We start from the raw sequence: 21,519 nt of genomic DNA, 5'->3' as shown, positions 1-21,519 counted from the left end.
AAATTGAAAACTCAATACATATGTACTTGTGTCTGGGCTTTGATGGACCAGGGTCCTCAGGTATGTGCCTTTCATGACCTGTTTATCTACACATTGTCACTTATGTAATGGTGCAATGAAGAGCAAATGTACCTTCTGTTGGTAATCATTGTATAGCAAGCAACCCTGGAAACAAAACATATTCACACACCTAAAAAGATGTATGCTTACTTTTTCTCCTGACATAATATATCCAGGTAATTTGACAGTCTTATAATTAAAGTTCTAAATGATGTGAAAGGTTTATCTTAACCTTGAAAGATATAATTGCGAATCCACATATAGATCATAATTATTCTGTAATTTTGACAATATGCGCCAGTTTCCCTGCTCTGATTGAAGGTGTATGAAGAGGGTGTAGGCTTTGTTGAAGAGTTGCTCTGCAGACTTTTGGCTCAGCTCCAGGAGTAAATCGGAGAATACTACTACTACTACTACTACTACTAATAATAATTATATAATAATAAATGAATTTATTATATATTTATTTATTTAAATATCCTGAAGGCAGTTAACTGCCCCCCACCCCCGTTCCAAGGGTGATGCTGAGATGATGCAACTAGAGGAGGGGGCAGAGGATCATCCGGCTGCTGCCAACAGAGAGGGGCTGACATCCGAAACCGATGCTGCCTGAAGTCTGAAGTTGTGAATTAGCGAAATGTTTGCGACCGCAAATGAACATTAATCGGACATGTATCAACCCATCAAACAGAACCATTAGAAGAACCTCAGGTATGAATATCTCATCACTTTACAGAAAGAGTGCTGTCTTTTTGCCGGTTATGCTAACATTGTTAGCCTATCAGTAGCCTTGTTAGCAACCTTAGCTTTTCCATTGTTTACTGCCAGTTAAGGGCAAATTAACTGACTGAAAAGAAACACACAAACCTACTCTAAAGTCACGCTAATTACGAACAATCACTTTGTTCATTTAGTTTGTATTAAATAACATGACAATTCTTGTTTGAACCTTTAAACCAGATATTGGACAGCTATCAAGCTAACAAAAATAACTTAGCTCTCTACTATGAAGGATTTCAAAATAAGTCTTCATGATGTAGTGTTGTGTAGCCACAATCAAAATTCATAATCGATAGTGAATTAATATTACCGTGTTAAGCACAATTAATGTTTAATGTAGCTTTGTTTCCTAATTAAACGAAATTAGGGACATTTAGGGAAATGTTTTATTGTTGTCTTCGGTGGTTTTAATACAGTACTGTAACAACACTTGCATTTGAGCATACTTGGAGTTTTATGTGTACCCTGCACGTCATACACTATCTCTACATATTTCAAAATATAATTTTGTAACGCTAGGTATTAAGTGCTTTTGACTTTGTATAGTAACTTTAATTTTGATTTGATAATTCCAGTTTCAGTGTGACTTGATGTCGGGCTGTGCTTACGTGTCTAGCGGTGCCTTTGTTTTGAAATCCTGTAGTAAAACAGGAAGTGAAATTACTGACATTCTCTGCGTACCTGACATTTTAGCTAACTGGCTAGCTGGGTTGTCTCTGTGTTTTTAAGTTGCCAGTTGGTTTCTAACGGTCTCGTACCGACACTGGCTTATTCTGTTAAGTCGGTTAGTTGTCTTTACCTGAAATGTTTGGTTGGTAAAGTGTGTGTTTGTGTCGTTGAATAACACTAATAGGGCTAACATTAGCCGTGCTGCTGCTAATGTGGGTGTAGCCAAGAACAATGTAAATTTGCCATCCCCCCGAGAAGAGTCAACAGTGAACTGATATTGCAGCTTGTCAGTGCCTTTTACGTGACCCAAACGACATACTATTACAGATCTGGGCCTCTGTGTGTGTCTTTCTAAATGCTTCCCGCCCTCACATATTCATGTTCATTAAAAATACATTTTTTAACTGACCGCAGAAGTTTCCTAACTTTCCTGGAACAGCTTAGGAAGAGCAATATTTCTCAGCCCACTCTTAAAATCATTGTCCAGGAGATATGACTTATGAGATATTCCTCCTTGCCTTTGCCTCATCTTTGCTTTGCTTTTGGAAGAACATTTTCCAAGACTACAAAAAGTATAGTCTTGGTAACTTTACCCTTAAGTGACATTGATCAAGGGGACAGATAGAAATGTGTTTACAAGACATACTGACAGATCAGGAGGACCATAACAATGCTCTGTTTGATTTACATTAATGATTCCGTTTTTCGTCCTCACACCTTTATGATGGATTGTCTTGCATTTGCAGTGGGGGTTAATGCTAATGAGGTCAAATGTACAAAAGGGTCAAACATGGTATTTTAGTTACTGATTCCTTAATTTGACTGAAAGCGACATAATAATAATAAAAAATTGCAACCCAGGCTTCTCTATAAATAGTTGGGCACATTTTGGCGAATGAATTTGAAGGTTTGACAGCGTCCGTACTGTATCGAGAGCACTGGTGCCCCCTTGTCCTTGTTCACAGAGTCACCTTTGTAGGGTTTACTCTTTTTCTTTTTTTTACTGGAGACTCCACTACAGGAAGCTGATGTTATGGCAAGGAAGTGCCTCTGTGCAGTTAAAGCATGAATAGGGAAGGAGAGCAGGGAAGGGGTATTAACGAGTTACTACCACCCCCTACTCCCTCTTTTTTTTTCCCAGACTCAACTCGTCAATGTCTTCAGTGTCCTCAGTCTCATGCTTTGTTCTGCCTTCTGTACAGAAACACTATCTCCGCTTGTTTCTTTGGTTAGCCTTGGATCGGATCCATTGAATTCATTAACACTGTAATCAAATACTGTCACTCTATTTAATTTAGTGTTATTGGCACCTGACTTAGTGAAAGTGCTACATGGCTTTGTGTATTTGAGGTGTTTTGCACATGTTGACAACCTCCTTTCTCTCATAGCATCATCTTAGTGATATATTGGTATGGACGTGTTAACAAAAATGATGGACTACGTTCTTTAATTTGATATAATTTAAGCCATGTGGTTGGTTTATGTAATAATATGTACTTTATGATGTTTTGTAGACTCTGATATCAGCCCAACAATCACTCTTTCTCCTCTGAAGATTGAAGCAGTGAATCCCTTGACCTGATGCCCAAAATAATATCTGCTCGTGGCAGATAGACCTGATGGAATCTGGCCTTCTAATTTCAGCTTTGTTTTGTCAGCCCAATGATTTGGAGTCACTAAAAAATGTTTTTCAGCATCACAGAAACAACATTGTTTTTAAAGCAGCATGATTCTTCACAGATGTTGGTTTTATCTTCAGGAGTGCAAGAGGAGAAGCTCATTGATGCTGCGTTTCCATAACTTAACCAAGTGATTCTATTTGCAATAGATGTGCAGCATGAGAGGATAAAAGGAAATGCAGCTGCCTGTGCCCCACTTAGCTGCACTTTTGGTCCCCAGCCTGCGATCCCATGTCTATTCACGTCCAAATGAAAAGCACTGTGCTCTAGCTAGCAGCTCTCTGTTTCAGAAATCTGCTTTGACACACATTCAGCTATGCAGTGATTGGGCGTGTTGTTCAGTGCATATGTCAGTACTCATGGAATCCGCCCTTCCACACATATGTGTTGTGGATAAATACATGCAAACACAGGAAGCATAGAGTTGGGTGTGCTGATAAGGTCTAGAAGATAATCCTTTATTGATTCCCAGAGGCCAAATTCTGCAATTCAGGACTAAAGGTAATCCATAAAGAGGTCATGACATGTCCTATCAAGATGAGTCGTATTGATTGTTCTGTGTCTTCAGCTGGAGAAGTTATCTCCTTGGTGGCATATTGTATGAGTTTCAGGGGGTGTATTAAGATACACGCTTAAGTTCCCAGCAGGACTGTTGGAGTTGTGGCACAGACAGACTGAAAGGCAACCTTTCCAGACAACCATTTATAGCTTTACTACATAAGTGATTTAAGATGACTTGTCAACATATAATGTCTGGATCTGGTTAACATGTAGTGAAAACTCTACATACATGGGGAAGTGCTTGTTCTCAAAGTATGGCCATAACGTAAAGCTTCCAAATAAGGCAAGGCCTGGGGGATGTAGCTGACGTAGCCTAGCATTGACTAGGGAACGACTGGGGAAAGTTTATCTTAAAATGCGTATGATGTAAAGAAAATATACGTCAAAATATACTTTAAAACAATACATTATGTCGTCACAATGAGGTTGCTGTACGTGTGTGTTTAAAATGAATAAAACCTCCGTCACAGAAGCTACAGGGCTGCACCGTCTAAACAGCTGAGACACATTATAAGCCATTTCCTCTGCATGAGGCAGGGAAGATTGTTTGTTTTGTTTGCTTGCGGCTCTTTGTAAACTCACACATAACTGTCTGTGGTCTGATGGTATGTGACACAAACTTTCTGGCCGTAAACAGAAAACAACTGTTTTTGTAGGCAATTTATTTTTAGCTGAGATTTTTATGTCCTGCATCTTGAAAAATGCACATTTTTATCTTTAGGGTCTCATCAAATTCCTCTTGCTTTAGGCTGAGGCTGTGTGCGTTTGTGGCTTGGTCATATAACGTAGGTGTAGTTAAAGACTTCTCAGTATCTATGGCACTGAAGTCCAAGGATAGGAATAATAAGCTGAATAGATATTATCTGGTCGGAAAAAAATGAATCACTTTGACTCTGTGTGCGGGAAATGGACGATTTGGTGAGGGAAGACAGCAACACCTGTACCAAGGAAACGCAGCTGAAATGTATTAGAAAAGTATTTGTTTTTGAATAACTTGCAGTTGTGGTTTAGCAGCAGGTTATTTTAGATTCTCTGGGAGCATCAGGAGAGAGAGAGAGAGTTGAGGATATGTGAGTCAGATGTGAGTATTGAGTGCAGATGAGATGCCTCCCTGCTTTTAGATTCCAAATATTGATGCATTTTTGTCGTGTGTATTTATTTAGCGTAGATTCAAAGACAATATTCAGTCAGTGAATTGTCTAAACATTTGTTCCCCGGCTTCGGCACGCTGGCAAGCTTCTCACAGCGTTCGACTGGAAGTCCTTTTTACAGCTGATATTTAATTATATTTATTTTCACATCCAAACAACAAACTTCTACTCAGGAAAACAACGGAGCACTCAGACTCTGAGATAGATTGGAGCTGGATTTCCTGTGAGCAATAAAAACTTCAGCTCACTTTTTCCTCTTAAGAGCCTCAGTGCAAAAATACAACTCCAAGACGTCCAAGTCTGTGCTAAAGTACTTACTCTCTGTCTCCAGCTGCGTCCCAAATCGCTTTTCTTCCTATCATGGCATCAAGTCAGGATCTCTGCAGACCTGAACGTAACATGTGAGCTGTATTGTAGAAAGCCTTCTGTGATTGATACGAGCTTTTGTTGTTTGGACGCAGCCCGTTTCAGCACCTTGGTCAATGCCAAATGAATGCAGTTTATTGGCAAAATCGCAACAGATAACTCATACGCAGTAATAGGGGCTTCATTTGAAACAGCTTGAGCGAATACTTTTATATCACCTGTTAGTAATTTAACCCACATTTGGCACGCAGCTCACCCAATTATGCTCAAGAATTTACCCCCATTAAATTGTTATTAGGAATCTTTTCTGGGTTGTGAAGTTGTTTGAGCTTAGCATGTTAATTGTGAACTTGTTCAAAAACATCTCACACGAACACGACGCTGAAGGAGTTCTTGGCAGTGATAAAATCCAGTGTGTCAGACTGGCTCCTCAGTAACAGACTAACAGACATCAGCAGTTTGTTACAGCTAGTGTTGGTCCGAGCCTTCACTTTGATCTGTGAAGCTTGTGATGCTTGAAATACCCTGTCCTATATTTGTGCTGCTTGAGAGAAGATTTTAAGACTTCATTATTCCACTATACAGATAGCATGTCTTCATGAGTGTCCACATCGTAGCCACTGGCGGCCAAATGAAACTCTGTCCCGACTGAACTGTCACAAACACACGAGAGCCATCTAGTGGAGGTATCGGTCGGCCTTTGAACGCCTCTATTCCAGTGTTTATCTTACATTCCTGTGTCCTGGGTGGTCTCCCACAGCTGACTTAACTGCCACCAAAAGTAACTGCATTGGAGACTAACTGAAAGTACCCCTGTATAATGACATAAATATAAATAAACATTTTTATAATGCATGATCTAAATGAACTAAAAGAGCAAAGTTACCTCTCAAACACAAACCGTCTAAGCTTCAAACCACAGAGACGTTTTCCAGACGTGCTCAGTTACTCAGTATGGTCTCAGTGTTAAGAGGATTATCGCTGTGAGAAGAATTCCCCTTTCATTGGAAAACCGGAGCGATCGCTCTCCGCACTACCATATATTACCTCTGTCCGTCCTCCTGTGTGCGCAGATTGAGCTGTCAATGCATCGGCATCAGAGAGCTCAGCATGAAGAAGTCGGTCCGACCAGCGGTGAGTAAGGGGAGTGGAGATCGAGGGAAGGCAGATGCCGCAGGGACAACGGGAAAGTCTGCAGCGAAGACCTGCACCACTGCACCTCTGTCTAAGGTAAGATGTGATTGTTGTAATCGACCAATTACATATGGTTTCCTTTAAATGTTTCGTAATTTAATTTTTGTATTTTTTCTTTGCTTTCAGGTTAAAAGCAATGATGATCTTTTAGCAGCGATGGCTGGAGGGAATCCTGCATCAAGTAATGCTGTCACCAAGACCAAGAGGACCACCTCAGTTGGGACTAATGCTAGCAACCTAGACAGCAAGCCAAAGACAACATCAGGTTTGTCCATTATTATGCCTAAATATTCATGTATCTTTTGCGATGGTGTTTTAATGGAAATGTAAGGATAACCTTTTTCTCTCTTGCCAGGTACTTCATCCAAGCGTACAACAACTTTGATTTCCAAGGAGCCAAATTCATCACGAGACCGGCTTCGGACGTCCCGGACCTCAGCCAATAAGAAGCAGGTGGTGTCCGGGACTGTAGCGGGGGATGTGGCCTCGGGGAAGCGCTCTCGCAGCCAGATCCTTGCAGAGTCTGAGGGCCGTATGAGCAAATCTAAATCAGATGGTCAGATAAGTGATAAGGTGGCGCTTGAGGCCAAAGTGAAGGACCTGTTGGGTCTTGCTAAAAGCAAAGATGTGGAGATTCTCCACCTCCGCGGTGAGCTGAGGGATATGAGGGCCCAGCTCGGCTTGGGAGGAAAGGAAGAACCCCCTGAGGAAGGAGCTGCGGAGGAAGAGAAGCCCCATGTTTCAGCCATCACAGCAGCCGATGTTGAGTCCACTCTGATACTCTTACAAGAGCAGAACCAGGCCATCAGAGAGGAGCTCAACCTGCTGAAGAGTGAGAACCGAATGCTAAAAGATCGTCTCAATGCCCTGGGCTTCTCTCTGGAGCAGAGGCTGGACGCTTCTGACAAGCTCTTCAATTATGCCTCCCTGAGTCCTGACCTGGCAGTCGGCAGCGGGCAGAGTGACGGTGGAGGAACGGGTACGCTGACCTCCTCAGTGGAAGGCTCTGCCCCCGGCTCTTTGGAGGATCTGCTCACAGGACACCAGCATGGAGGTTCAGTCGACAACCTCGACAGTGAATCTAGCGAGGTCTACCAGGCTGTCACCTCCAGCGACGATGCTCTGGACGCCCCCTCCGGAGCCTCCTCATCATCCGAGTCTGAGTGCGCACCCAGCAGAGATCGCTCACGGAGGGGCAGCAGTGGCAATGCTAGTGAGGTTTCAGTGGCTTGTCTCACCGAGCGCATCCATCAGATGGAAGAGAACCAGCACAGCACGGCTGAGGAGCTCCAGGCGACACTACAGGAGCTAGCTGACCTGCAGCAGATCACCCAGGAGCTCAACGGAGAGAACGAGCGGCTGGGCGAAGAGAAGGTGATCCTCATGGACTCTTTGTGTCAGCAGAGTGACAAGCTGGAGCTGTATGGCAGACAGATTGAGTACCTGCGCTCTATGCTGGACGAGCATCACATATCTTATGTACTAGAGGAAGACATCAAGAGTGGGCGCTACATGGAGCTGGAGCAGCGCTATGCAGACCTGGCAGATAATGCCCGCTTCGAGAGAGAGCAGCTCCTGGGGGTTCAACAACACCTGTCCAACACACTGAAGATGGCTGAACAGGACAACGCTGAGGCCCAGGAGATGATCGGAGCGCTGAAGGAGAGGAACCACCAGATGGAGCGCATCATGGAGTCAGAGAGACAAGGCCGAGCCGCCATGGGAGCTGCGCTGGAAGAGTACAAGGCAGCAGTGAGCAGCGATCAGGCAGAGCTGAGCCGCTGCAGAGCCCAACTGGACCAGGAGCGGCAAAGGGTGGCCGAGCTGTATTCTCTTCACACTGCGGGGGACAAAAACGACATCTGCCAGCTGCTGGAAGGAGTCCGTCTGGGGAAGGAAGAGGCGGAGGCCAAGGCGGCGAAACTGCAGGAGGAGCTGGAACAAGCCCACAGTGATCTCACGCGGCTGCAGGAGGCTTTCAGTAAGGTTAGTTTAAACTAAAGAAGTTTTCAGATAAACTATCGAGACAGCGGAGCCAGATTCAAGCTTGTTTGAGCTGTCCTGATAAGACATAAAGCAAGGAGCAGTACATTTGTTTGTTCCTTACCAACATAACATAACACAGAGGATAACTGTACATACTTGTACTTAAGATGCACAGGAACAGGATGAAATTAATTCTGATTACTCTATATGAGCTACAAAAGCAAACCAGACTATCAGCGACCAGATTGGATGTTTCTAATAGTTATTTTTAATTCCTGAAAGTGCTGGCGGGGTTCCTCACAGGAGCTTTAATGATGTGAAGGTTCCTCTATTCTTGTGTGTGCAGCTGGACAGGGAATACAGAGACTTCCAGGAGCAGGCGCAGCAGCAGATCGCCGAGCAGGCACGCGCTCTGGAGAAGCAGCGTATGGAGCTGCAGGAGAAAGACACTGAGATCGCAGACATGAAGGAAACCATCTTTGAGCTCGAGGATGAGGTGGAGCAGCACCGAGCCCTGAAGCTACACGACAACCTCATCATCACCGACCTCGAGAGTAAGTGGGCTAGTAAGTAATGTTGACTCGAGGAGGCGGCCAAGGATCAGTTAGCGATCCTGTTGTGTGGAACAAAACGACAGAGCTGTTCAGGAACAATTGGATTTTCTCTCTTTCTCTCTCTGCTGCAAGTCTGCCTCAGTTTTTTATCACCGTCTACGTTATTTTAAAAGGCTATAGAAGGTGAATGAGGCTACGTGGTTGATTGCATTGTGAGACCGAGGGGCTGCATGGTGGTGTTTTGTGCTGTCACCTGCTGTCACCTTTGAAAGCTAGAAGGCTCCTGGTTCGGACCCCAGTTCGGAGGGGGGGCCTTTCTGTGTGGAGTTTGCATGTTCTCCCCATGCATGCCTGGATTCCCTCCAGGTACTCCAGCTTCCTCCCACAGTCCAAAGACGTGCTCGTTAGGTTAATTGATTTCTCTTAAATTGCCCATAGGTATGAATGTGAGCGTGAAAGACTCTGTCCTGTGATTGATAGCGATTAGTCCAAGTGGAACCCGCATCTTCATACCAGGTGTGAACGAGACTGGTATTAACTGGTATGTATTTTACTTCTGTTTCAGACTCGGTGAAGAAGCTGCAGGACCAGAAGCATGACATGGAGAGAGAGATTAAGATTCTTCACCGCAGACTGAGGGTAAGACTGCTGGATGAGTGACAGTGTGAGAGGTAAGAGCTGCTGCTTGTGATGACAAACTAACAGAGAATCATCACCTGACACTGCAGCTCCCTCAGCTCTACAGGGGTTTTGGCATCTTTCAGATCATTTCACTAAAGTCACTGTTAGTATAGTGAATCTAATGTTTCAGTCTTTGCTGCTGTTGTCTCACTGTTGCTGTATGTTTGTGTGTGTGTGCGTGCAGGAGGAGTCGATGGAGTGGCGTCAGTTCCAGGCTGATCTGCAGACAGCCGTTGTCATCGCTAATGACATCAAGTCGGAAGCTCAGGAAGAGATCGGAGATCTCCGGCGCCGGCTGCAGGAAGCCCAGGAGAAGAACGATAAGCTGGGCAAAGAACTGGACGAGGTCAAGAGCCGCAAGTAAGTCCTGCAAAGACGCTCGTGGAAGAGCTCCAGCGGTCATGCTGACATTGTCTGTCTGATGTTTGTAAACAAAACCAGGGAAGATTAAAGTTTGTGTCATTATGAATCTGGATGCTCGGCAGCAGGGTTTGCATTCATCCATCTTTGATTGCCTCTACAGACCCACATGACATCATGATGTTAATGAAATAACAGCCATTCTTGAAACATATTGCCAGCATGCGCCTTCTGAGTGGAGTACTGTATGTTTCCCAGGCAGGACGAGGAGAGAGGCAGAGTGTATAACTACATGAATGCGGTGGAGAGGGACCTGGCTGCTCTCAGACAGGGGATGGGACTCAGCCGGCGATCCTCCACCTCCTCAGAACCCTCACCCACTGTCAAAACACTCATCAAGAGCTTTGACAGTGCCTCTCAAGGTACCACACATAAGTCATAAGATGCTCCACTTTCCTTTACTTTTATATGTATAGTTTAATGCTGGAACCTTGTTCCTGAGTTTCTTTCATTGATTTAACATTTGTTTGACAATGTAACATAATTGTTTTATATTTCCCATTGCTGTAAGTGTTGTCTCATGTCAAGATTCTTTTTGATTAAAGTCTGGATCACTATTTAACTAGAAATTGATTTTGATTGAAGCTCAGCCATCAGCTGTAGTGTTGATTGTTTTCCACTCTTATGTTAGGTCCGCCTACCACTGCTACGAATGGTGCCACTGTGGCTCCAACAGCCACAGCCTCCCCGATGCCACGTACCCCCCTCAGCCCCAGTCCCATGAAGACGCCCCCAGCAGCTGCTGTTTCACCCATACAGGTACAGGAGGAAAGGCTTCGTATGAATGCTTCTCTTTCATGTGTTACCGTAATCAGGGACTTTTTTTTCCCACAATATTGCAAGTATACTTTGGATTCTCAGCAATATAAAACTTTGACAAACAGGTGGATCAATTTTTTTCAGATTATTTGTTCTTTATTTTGCCAGTGATTTAGCAGTTCAGGATACCTTTGTATTCCCCTCTCACCTGTGCTATGTAGTCTAGTCCAGGGGTTCCCAAACTTTTCCATGCCAAGGCCCCCCAAACAGCATTAGCTTCTGGCCGGGGACCCCCAGACCCACAGACAACAGAGAGTGGGACAGCGTCGATTTTTTTGGCAGCATCCTGTCTTTGGTAGCTGGTAGAATCAAATCCTCTCCAATTGTGTGAGGTTTTTTAGCACGAGCAATGTGGTATGAGGCTAAAAATGATGCCTTCAGGGCCCGCTCGGCACGGTAGCTTGCTGTGTGAATGCAGCAGATTGCCTGACCAAATGCTCTTCTTTACGTCTGAAGAAGTCTACTGTTTTATCGGCCTCTGCCGGATGTTTTTGCATCAAGTGACGCTGAAGTTTCGAAGGCTTTAAACACTCGTTTGAGAGGGTCTCCAGACAGAGGACGCATTTCGGGCAATCATGGCCATTTTTCTGTATTGCTGAATTTGGGAATCCGAGATTACGGCAGTTTACGCGTTGTTAGGTTCAGGACAAATGGTTATTAAAAAAAAAAATTTTTTTTGCATTTTTCTTTTTTTTTTCCTCCTATTTTCTGAGGCCCCCCTAGCGCCCCCTGGTGGCCCCCACTTTGAAAACCACTGGTCTAGTCTATAATCTTATTTATTAATTATTTTACAAGATAAATAAGTCATCTCACGTTGTTTTAAATGTGCTATAGAAATAAATGTAACTTTTGGACTTGTAGCAGGAGGGGGGGAGGATGCAGGGTGAGAGAGGGGGAGGATGCTGGGAGAGAGGGGGGAGGATGCAGGGTGAGAGAGAGGGGGAAGAGGGGGGAGGATGCAGGGTGAGAGAGGGGGAAAGAAGGGGAGGATGCCCTGGGAGAGAGGGGGAGGATGCAGGGTGAGAGAGGGGGAGGATGCAGGGTGAGAGAGGGGGAGAGAGGGGGAGAGAGGGGGAGGAGGGGGAGGATGCAGGGTGAGAGAGGGGGAGGAGGGGGAGGATGCAGGGTGAGAGGGGAAGGAGGGGGAGGATGCATGGTGAGAGAGGGGAAGGAGGGGGAGGATGCAGGGTGAGAGAGGGTGAGAGAAGGGGAGGATGCAGGGAGAGAGAGGGGGAGGAGGGGGAGTATGCAGTGTGAAAGAGGGGGAGGATGCAGGGACTTGATTGGATTTACAGTTGAGAGAATAAAGAGAAGCCAGACTGGGGGGAACATTACTAGAACTTGTGCAACTTGTGTCCACTTTTAATTTCCCAGGTGAATCAGAGATGACACGTTGGCTATTTTTATATTAAAATGCAAAATCACGTAACCTAATCTTAGGACGGCAAGTTTTGTTACCTGAAATTGTTGCATCATTGATCCTGACTTTGACCACTCGCAGCATTTGTAACGTTATTCTTTGTTGTTTCAGAGACACTCTATAAGTGGGTCAATGTCGGCTGCCAAGCCGCTTTCCTCTCTGAGTGATAAAAGGCCCAGCTACACAGACATCAGCATGCCAGGTGAGGCAGCCGTCACGTGATGGTTTAAATACACTCACACTGACAGTGATTTTATTTTGTACCTTTTACTTTCAGAAATGTGTTGATAAATCTGCATATAGAAAGAATAATGTATTGTTAAATATGGGTCACACACACATAGAGTCCTCACAGTAACTATGGTAACGATAAACAGGAATGGACTGTCCCCTTTCTCATGAGAAATAATGCTACAGTTTTTCCCAGAGGCCTGGCGTTCGGAAAACAGGTTTACTGTATGTCGACTCCATGTTTAGTTAATCAAAACACCAGAGCGGATGATAAGAGTGGAATAATGAGCCACCAGATACTGCAGAAATCATTCTCACCAGTAGCGAGTTCAAGTGTTTCATGCGAACGTGCAGACTCGACCATAGCCTCGAATGTTCCGTCCATTTTTCACTGATTTATTGTTTCTTGCTAAGTGAGGGAGCCTCGTTTGTCGGTGTTCCCTGAACTCAGAGGGGCTGGAATGTGGCTCTCTTTTTGACCCTGTTACATCTCATTGCAAAGGAAGTCCCTTATGAAAACACTCTGTATGTGATGTAAATACTGTGATGTGTCCACAGCTGAGCACCTTCTCAGGGGAGCCTCGGCGAGCCGGCCTCCGTCTGCCCTCCAAAGGGTTTCCAACATGGACTCCACCAAGACAATCTCAGGTTCGAGATGCTGGTTACGTTATAATATCAATACTGCACAAATCTATTTTAGTCAGTGGAAGGTTTAGTGAGAAATCTATAATGGTCTCCTCTGTCGCCGAGCAGTTTCCCGCAGAAGCAGCGAGGAGATAAAGAGGGACATGGCAGCGTCAGATGGGACGTCATCAACTTCCCTGATGGCTCTGAGTGCTGCCTCCTCCCCGCTCTCCCTGTCCTCGTCCTCCCCCACCGCCTCCATCACACCCACAGCACGCAGTCGCCTAAGGTACCACCTGCTGGGACGCTGACTGAATGTCCTGAATGTTATACTTATTACTAGAAGTGGGCTGCGTTTTTTATTACTTTCCCGAAACCGTGCTCACACTGGATATTTGAATCACTTTATTTAATCAGTTGCCTTTGTATCATCCCCTCTTCATACTGTGACACTGTCATGACTGGTAACCTGATAACATAACATGCAGCATGTTATGACTTTCCTGGATTACTAATCAAACATGCTCATACATGACAGTATACCTTCGGCAGGTGGTTTGCTTACGTGTCTGTGTGTGTGTCTCTTACAGAGAAGAGAGAAAGGACCCGCTGTCAGCACTGGCCCGAGAGTACGGAGGCTCTAAGAGAAATGCTCTGCTAAAGTGGTGCCAGAAGAAGACTGAGGGTTATCAGGTAGGTTCCTGATCTGACTCTGCATGATCCAAAGTGCTGTTCTTCAGTGGCCGAGGCTGAAACTAATGCTTAATAACAAAGTAAAAGGGCTTAGTGGATATGGCTAAGCATATGTGCAGGTAACAGCAAGAACAGTTTAATACTATAGTTCCTATGGACTAATCCATAGACCAATTTGTGTGTAGCCAACATTACTGCGTTGGCAACTTGTCTGCTGCTGACTGCCACAGCAGCAAAGTAAAGATGTTAGACAGCTGCCTTCAGTTACTGATGAAGGTACCTTAATCAGGTGATCTTATTTAGATCTTACGTATTAGACATCGGTTACAACAACAGCCTGATTACATAATGTGGAAATAGAGAAAAAACTTGACCATCCGCCACATACATGATGAAGTGCTGTGTGATAGCTACTAGTTAGCTTAACCACCTAACAGCTGCATTAACAGGGCCTAAGCTACTGTAATAATTATAATATTCTTGATCCACTTCTGAAGAATAACATTTGCGCAGCCAGTGAATTAATTTAGAGCGTCCGGTCTCATGCAGGGGGACTCTTCATGACGTAAAGGCTAATGTATCGTGCACGTTTTATTCTAAAATTAAAGTTTGTCACAATTGTTTAGAGCAGCCGATGACTCCACTGGCTCTTCCTGATGTCCTTTATATTGGTCAAAAGCAAATATACATAGACAGTAACAGTAAAAGTAGAAAATTGTTCATTTCATTGGACAGCTAGCATTGAAACACGCAGATATTGTAGGGAGACGCCACCACAGTAATGACTGCTTGTCAACTTGTGGTAGTTCCTCAGATCAGTGTGTAACTGTGGAGGCAGAAGAAGTGACAAAGTGGTCTGAAGCATAACAAGAAGTGCAAACTCACATTGTTTTAATACAGAAGTCAGAAGAGAGAGGCCTTTTTCCTGCATTTCACAAGCAACCTCAGCCTGATCACATCTTATTTGCTGACTACTGCAATGTTTAAAACTGCTGCGAAGAGATGCAGAAGCTTGTTTTGTTAACGCACGTTTGTAGTTTCCTGCTGAATGCTTTAAAGCTGCCGTAGGTAAGATGGAGAAGAGAGCGGGCTTTGCTTCAAAATTTGAAAGATTACAACCTCCAGGTCCCTCTCTCTCTCTCTCTGCGGCGCTCAGTCCTGCCTCCCCGCAGAGGAGGCTGTCATGCGCGCGCAGGCTAGTAACCGAAGCAACTGAAGAAGCCAGATATACAACATGGCGAACATGAAATGACAGCAACCGCAGCCGTAGTTGGCAATGGAGGGATGGGCAGTTTTTTCATCCTCGGTGGTTGTTTTTCAGCCCGTGTGGACACAAACACTGAAGAAGTTGAGCTTGACCGTGTGAGCATGCACGGAGGAGTGGTGCTGCACAGCGTGTGATTGACAGCAGCCTGACAGACTGCTCGGCTCTGATTGTTGTTGTTGGACTGTGACGGTAGATTTTTTTTGCAAGTGCCATTTGGAGCAGTAGGAGGAGCCAGAGGAACATGATTTTTTTCACAGATTATCTCTCTCATGTTCTACTGCATGGATAAAGTGACAGTTTGAACAAATAATAATGTTACCTACTGAACCTTTAATTAAAGAGTAACACCAGGGGGAATGTTGGGTTTGTTTTAGCAGTAACTTGGCACAGCTGTCCTATGGAGACAAGATGTTAACACATTAAATGGCCTTTAGGGGAAAAAAGGCTGACTACAAGTAGTATGAAAAACTTTTTGAAGATTGTAACTCTTGAGTTGACTCAGTTTCCTTATCTTGTCTTCTGTTTCAGTCTAGTGTGATGGTGTTGTAGATGTGGATGCATATTATCCCAGTGTCTGCTTGTTGGTCGTAGTTGTTGATTGCTGTTTAGCGTCTTCACTGAAACAACTGACACAAGTGAAAGAACCACCGTCTAACTATGTGCAGAGAAGGTTAACATCCAAGCATTGACCTTTGAATGATAGAAGCTCAAATGACAAACAAGAGGTGCTGAATAGTCACTCTGCCAAACTGAGGTGCTGTTTACCACTTTGTCGGTCATGGTTACCATGGCACCTAAGGTCTTCTCCAGGAAGTGTGCATCATTTAACACATCCTGTGAGTTATATACCTGGGACGAGGCTTTCTCTGAAACATTTCAGACGATCTTGATAATCATTTTGACACTGAGACCAGAGCGTGTAGTTTCATAAAACTGTAGTGGTTGTTTCAGATCACAGATTTACTGCCTCTGCAAAGGTCGATATGGATGAGTTGTGATTGTACTTCATATAAAATCCAAGTTGTTTTTGTGGTTAAATCATTTTAAGTAGGTCCATGACGACTTAATGTATTCTGACCATAATATGGTTGAAAGCTTGTTATGTACGGTGGCTGGGAATGACATAAAATGTTGTACCCTCTTAGCTAAGATAAGGCCCAAAAATGTTCAATTTAGTCCTGGACTGTTAATGTGCTGCTGAGTTGAATCAAAGTTCAATTGCATTATTGCCTTGTTTTGCAGAACATTGATATTACAAACTTCAGCAGCAGCTGGAATGATGGCCTGGCCTTCTGTGCTGTGCTCCACACGTACCTGCCTGCTCACATCCCCTACCAGGAGCTCACCAGCCAGGAGAAGGCAAGTGGAGCTCCCAGGAAAGCCCAGAGCTTTAAGCAATCACGACTGTATGATAAGCATTGTGAGACATTTGTATGTATTTCAGTGTGTGTGACTTTGACTCGCTTTTCTTTTTTCAGAGGAGAAACTTCACGTTAGCTTTCCAGGCTGCAGAGAGCGTGGGCATCAAATGCACTTTGGTAAGCTTTTTTAAAATAAGTGATTAAAAACGTTTAAAGATCACACAACTTTGGTTGTGGTTGAAATGCCTTATTCGGACATTGAATGTGCCCGTAGGAATGTGTACAGAAACACTTACATAATTCTCTTTGCCCTTTTTAGGAAGCATGTTGACTCGCTTTAGTGTTTCGTGTCCCATATGCTGGATTTCTTACTTAATTCAGTCATGTACAGTATTCCCACATAACTCATTATGTAAATACATTTCAAACCACTGACATTGCTCATTGTAATTCTTAACCAGAGCAGATCTACAGTTTGTTGTCTTTAGTTTTGCTTTTGACCTCATAAACCTTCCTGTAATGCTCATGTGTGAGCCATCAGAAAAAACAAACTGGCTTTTGACAAGCTTTGACAAAGACCTGGAAGATTAAAGTTGATTTGAACAACCTTAAATCTGCATAGCCTGATGGTCTTTTAGACACTTTCGTGAGAAGATTGAACCCACTCTCATGTCTGTACGGTGAATCTGAAGCGGGAACCTGGAGAAGCTTAGCTTAGCTTAGCATAAAGACTTGAAATGGGGGGAAAAAGCAAGCATGGTTCTCTCCAAAGCATAACAAAATCCTCCTGAACAAAATAGTACGGAAACTGGCGCTGCAAATTCCTGATGCCTCCCCTGGTTGCCTGGCAACTGCAGGACTGCAGGAAGTCGTTACAATAAATCAGCCGTTACTTAGTTGTTATTCAGCTAAGAAATAATCCAGCAATTCTGAACAAGTCACTTTTACTAAATGTTTTTGTATTGCTTGAATAAATGCAATTAAACATGATGATTAGAGAACTTCAGATGTGCTGGCAGGCAGATTTCTTTCTCTTTTAGGCAGAAACAGGCTAGCTGTTTTTCTCCCTGTTTCCAGGTGTTATGCTAAGCTAGGGCTACCAGCCTCTCACTGTTGCTTCATCAGTACTGTAAAGACATGAGTCAAGTATTAATGTTCTCATGTTCTCAGCAAGAAATAAACATTTTCCCAAACTGTCAAACTTTTCCTTCAAGTGGAAATAAAAAGGAAATACAAATGTTATGGGGTTGAATCAGTAAACATCATACAGACTAGCCTGCAATCATGTTGCATCTTTTTTTTTATTTCTGAAGCAGATAAATTGGTTCATTAAATATGAAGGTGGTTCTATTATGATGAATTCATATTGTCTTGTTTTCTTCATCTAAAATATGTTTGTTTTTTTTTCTCACCTGTGTCTTTCTCTGCTCCAGGACATAAATGAGATGGTGCACACAGAGAGGCCTGACTGGCAAAGTGTCATGACTTATGTCACAGCCATCTACAAGTACTTTGAGACCTGACTGCAGCGTCTCAGCCGCCATGCTCCTGCAGCACAATCAAAGCCGCACTGGCCCTCCTGAGCCCTCCACAGTCAACTGTTATACCTCACCCTCCCTCATACCAAACCACCACCCTGTTACCCAAGCTGCATGTTGGTCCCCGGTATTTATCAACACTAAAGGCAGACCACAACATACAGCTACTCCATCCTCCCAGCAGTGTAGAGGGCGCTTTGTATAGAGTTGTAGTCTTAAGGGCTTGCCTGTGCATCTACTGTTGGTTCATTAGGCCTTCAACAGAGTTACAAAGAATGAACTGACATTTGAAGAAGCAGCAAGAAAAAGAAACCAAGTCTCAGTGCCTTCTACTTGGCTTTCCTGTCTAATAATATTCCATCACAGTTAGCTCATTTTACGAGTGTTACGGGGGAATTCCTGCTAAACTGACTTCCAGTGCGCTACTTTGCAAGAGGAGTGATTTCCACGAACACGTTCTTCTTCTGTTTGGTTCTGAATATGTTTTGGAAATAAGCAGCATCTACTCAGTGTCATATCAAAAGTCATCGACTGTTGGAAAATCCACTCTGAAAGGAATTCAGCCTTTATGCACCAAGTCTTCCAGATGTTACACTACGATACAGATGCCTCTCTTTCAATGGATAAAGTGCCTGTGTGAGTTTTGATGCGGGAGACCAGGATCTGAGCTCTCCCTGTCGGCCAATCTTTGCAGAGGCAGTGTCTTTTTTTTCGCTACAGTTTGTGAAGCTGAACATTTTAGGAGTTAGTGCCAAATATGTTTCAGAGCCTTTGATTGTTGATTTCTGGCCTGTTGGTCGTAGTACGGACCGACGCTGCAGACAGCTACGACATCGACATCTTATCATGCACAGAAATATGCTATGTTCTATTACACTAGTACACATTTGTTAAGCAGCACTAACACTGTCACGATGGGGTTTCACTTTAAGAGTTGTAAAGGTGGACTAATATTCATTTGATGTGTATGGGGTATAACGCTAAACAGTATACTGTGAGTGTTTGCATTTGCCATCTTGCACTTCTTTCATTGGGCACATACAGTACACACAGCATCGTTTCTTCACAACAGGAATATGAGTGAGTAGCATTTAGTTATCAGACTACAAACAAAGTGTCTCACACGTGGACTTCATGTTAAAAACATATGGCTCAGTATTCTGAAACCAGCTGAGCAACATTAATATATGGAGACACACTCTTGAAGGTCAATGCAGCATGTCATTAAAGAAATAGTTCAACTTTGGGAAATATACTTAAAATTTAAACTAGAAGATTCATCATAATGCAGGAAATATGAAGCTAAAACTTAGCTTAGCTTAGCATAAAGTGCAGAAACGGGAGGAAACAGCCTGGTGCTGTAAGGCTGCAAATATTACAGGTTTTAAACTTTGGCTGCAAATTAAAAAAACGCAACATGTTGATGAGTAAGCTACAGACTTGCAGGTACGCAGATTTGCTATCTTCTGACAGAGCCAGCTGTTTTTCACTTTTTCACGTCTTAATGCTAAGCTAAGCTAATCCCTTGCTGGCTCTTACTTAATATTTATTGCACATCTTCAACCACAAAGAAAGAAAGTGAACAAAGACTTTTCCAACTAGTCGAACTATTCCTTTTAAAATCAGCAAATGTTGCAAAGCTATTTATTTGGCTCGTTAATGACACAACCTTAACAAGTAATTGGATGATTGATTGTGCCATCGACTTATTTTGTGTTTTGATACTGTCGTGTTTAAGACAAGTAGTTTTTTGAAATTCCAAGTGTGACAAACTGTTACTATGGAGATGCTTTGTATCATTCAATGTTGTTTCATTCGTCAGATTTCAGTCAGCAACTTTATCGTTGCAGGTTACACTTTAAGTCCCCCTTGTTAGGTATTAATAAGCTGCAAGTAAACACTGAATAAATGGTTTATAACACACTAAAATAGTTGTAAAGTATACTTGTATAAGGACACTCTTAAGTGGTAAATGACAATTAGCAATTTTTATATATCGCCTTATGTGATTACAACATATAAAAGTGTCCTATAAGCCATTTATTAAATGTTTATATACTGCTAAAACAATCTCATTCTGGGGGCCTTAGAGCTGTGTGTTTATGTGCCTCAACATACCAAGTTCACTGTTAATTTGCATGGTTTCTAATCATTGTAGTGAGGTCATTGCTTTATTCGTGTGTCTGAAGTCTATATGAACACAGACATGAAGTAGCTGCACTGAGATAAGCTTTTTGTATCCCTCACTAACTTCCTGCCTTGGCGGTTTAGCAGCGGCTTCTGCAAGTGAAACTGTGACATTTGAAACTGCAGCAAGATTTCTTCTAAAGCGAGTTTTGCGTAAGGGCGCGATGCTCATAAACCAGTTTGGGGAAAATGGTCGGTTGAGGTGACTACACACTGTTTTGATTTTGGATAAGATGAAGCTGCCAGAATTTATCAATGGCTACATCACAAAGAAGATTTTAGTCTATATAGAGAAGCACATCCTGCCGTGCTGTTTGCCAAGCCACGTCAGCACAATGTGTACAGATGCATTAGACATTCAGTGATTTAAAGTTAGCACAATGCTTTATTTTCTTTTTGTGTAAAGAGAGCGTGAGTGAGTTTAAAGACATTTGAAAGCATTGGCTCTCTGTTAATATGCGTGTGATGCCATGATGCTGAGGACGATTATCAGCCAACAGTTTTATTGTGTTCTGCTCGATCTCTCCACTGGCCCGCATGTTTTATGGCTTTTGACAGAAATGTGTGAGAGCTACAGAAAGCTCCTCCATCCTGGAAGCAGAATGTGTTTTGATCACGCTTTAGTGATCCTGGGACGTTACGAGGTCCAGCGCGTGCTAATGTGGAGCGATTGAACACTGAACCTGCTTAGGAGAGACCAGACAGCTGGCATCAGCATGGGAAGCACATTCCACCGCCGCATGATGCAGCCGTGACGGACATGTTACACTGTTTGGGAACTGAAGTGATGACCTTAACCGCAACAAGCAAAGCAAATGTGAACAGTGCATTAACTCTTCCTTGGGTCCACTTCGCCATGCTACGTTTATGTTTCCTCTTGTTTACTTGAAAATGCTCTGAGAATTCCACTGAACCTGCTTTTGTGTTTTGTTTCCATGTTGCCTTTTTTTCACCCCATGCCACTTGTTGTTTTTGGTGTGAAATATGTTTTTCTCTTATCACACACTCATACATGCAGTGCTGAAATGGTCCCTGAGCAAAGTTAAAGCTGAATGAAAATATGTGTGTGAATGTGCGTGTGTGTCTAAAGGGACTAAGCTACAGTATTAAGTTCACACTATGATGATAATCAGTTGTAAGATGCTGTCTGGTTTTATGTTGCTTTATTTTTTTGACAATAGTATTAAAAGACAGTCGAAACAGCCGTGATTGTAGTCATAATTGTCTTGAACAGGTGGTTTTAACCCCAAAAGTATTTTAACAGTGATGATTAAATGT

The 21,519-nt window shown here is 43.3% G+C and overlaps 1 protein-coding gene across 1 annotated transcript; it reads left to right on the top strand.

Moving 5' to 3' along the window:
• Positions 1-673: 673 nt before the first annotated feature.
• specc1la (sperm antigen with calponin homology and coiled-coil domains 1-like a) lies at positions 674-21,409 on the top strand. Its single transcript, XM_069683720.1, has 16 exons — positions 674-771; positions 6,340-6,496; positions 6,587-6,725; positions 6,816-8,446; positions 8,793-9,000; positions 9,566-9,639; positions 9,866-10,041; positions 10,300-10,463; positions 10,733-10,860; positions 12,452-12,542; positions 13,130-13,219; positions 13,325-13,484; positions 13,786-13,888; positions 16,398-16,514; positions 16,634-16,693; positions 17,950-21,409. Exons 2-16 carry the CDS (start codon positions 6,377-6,379, stop codon positions 18,037-18,039), a joined length of 3,351 nt encoding a protein of 1,116 aa, XP_069539821.1. The 5' UTR covers positions 674-771; positions 6,340-6,376; the 3' UTR covers positions 18,040-21,409.
• The last annotated feature ends 110 nt before the right edge of the window (positions 21,410-21,519 follow it).

This window comes from Semicossyphus pulcher, unplaced genomic scaffold (assembly GCF_022749685.1).
Source record: "Semicossyphus pulcher isolate SPU_LCO1_2020_fin unplaced genomic scaffold, fSemPul1.0.p SCAF_6, whole genome shotgun sequence".
Taxonomy (NCBI): Eukaryota; Metazoa; Chordata; class Actinopteri; order Labriformes; family Labridae; genus Semicossyphus; species Semicossyphus pulcher.
Note: the sequence above shows the minus strand (reverse complement) of the source record. Positions and strands in the feature narration are given on the sequence as shown.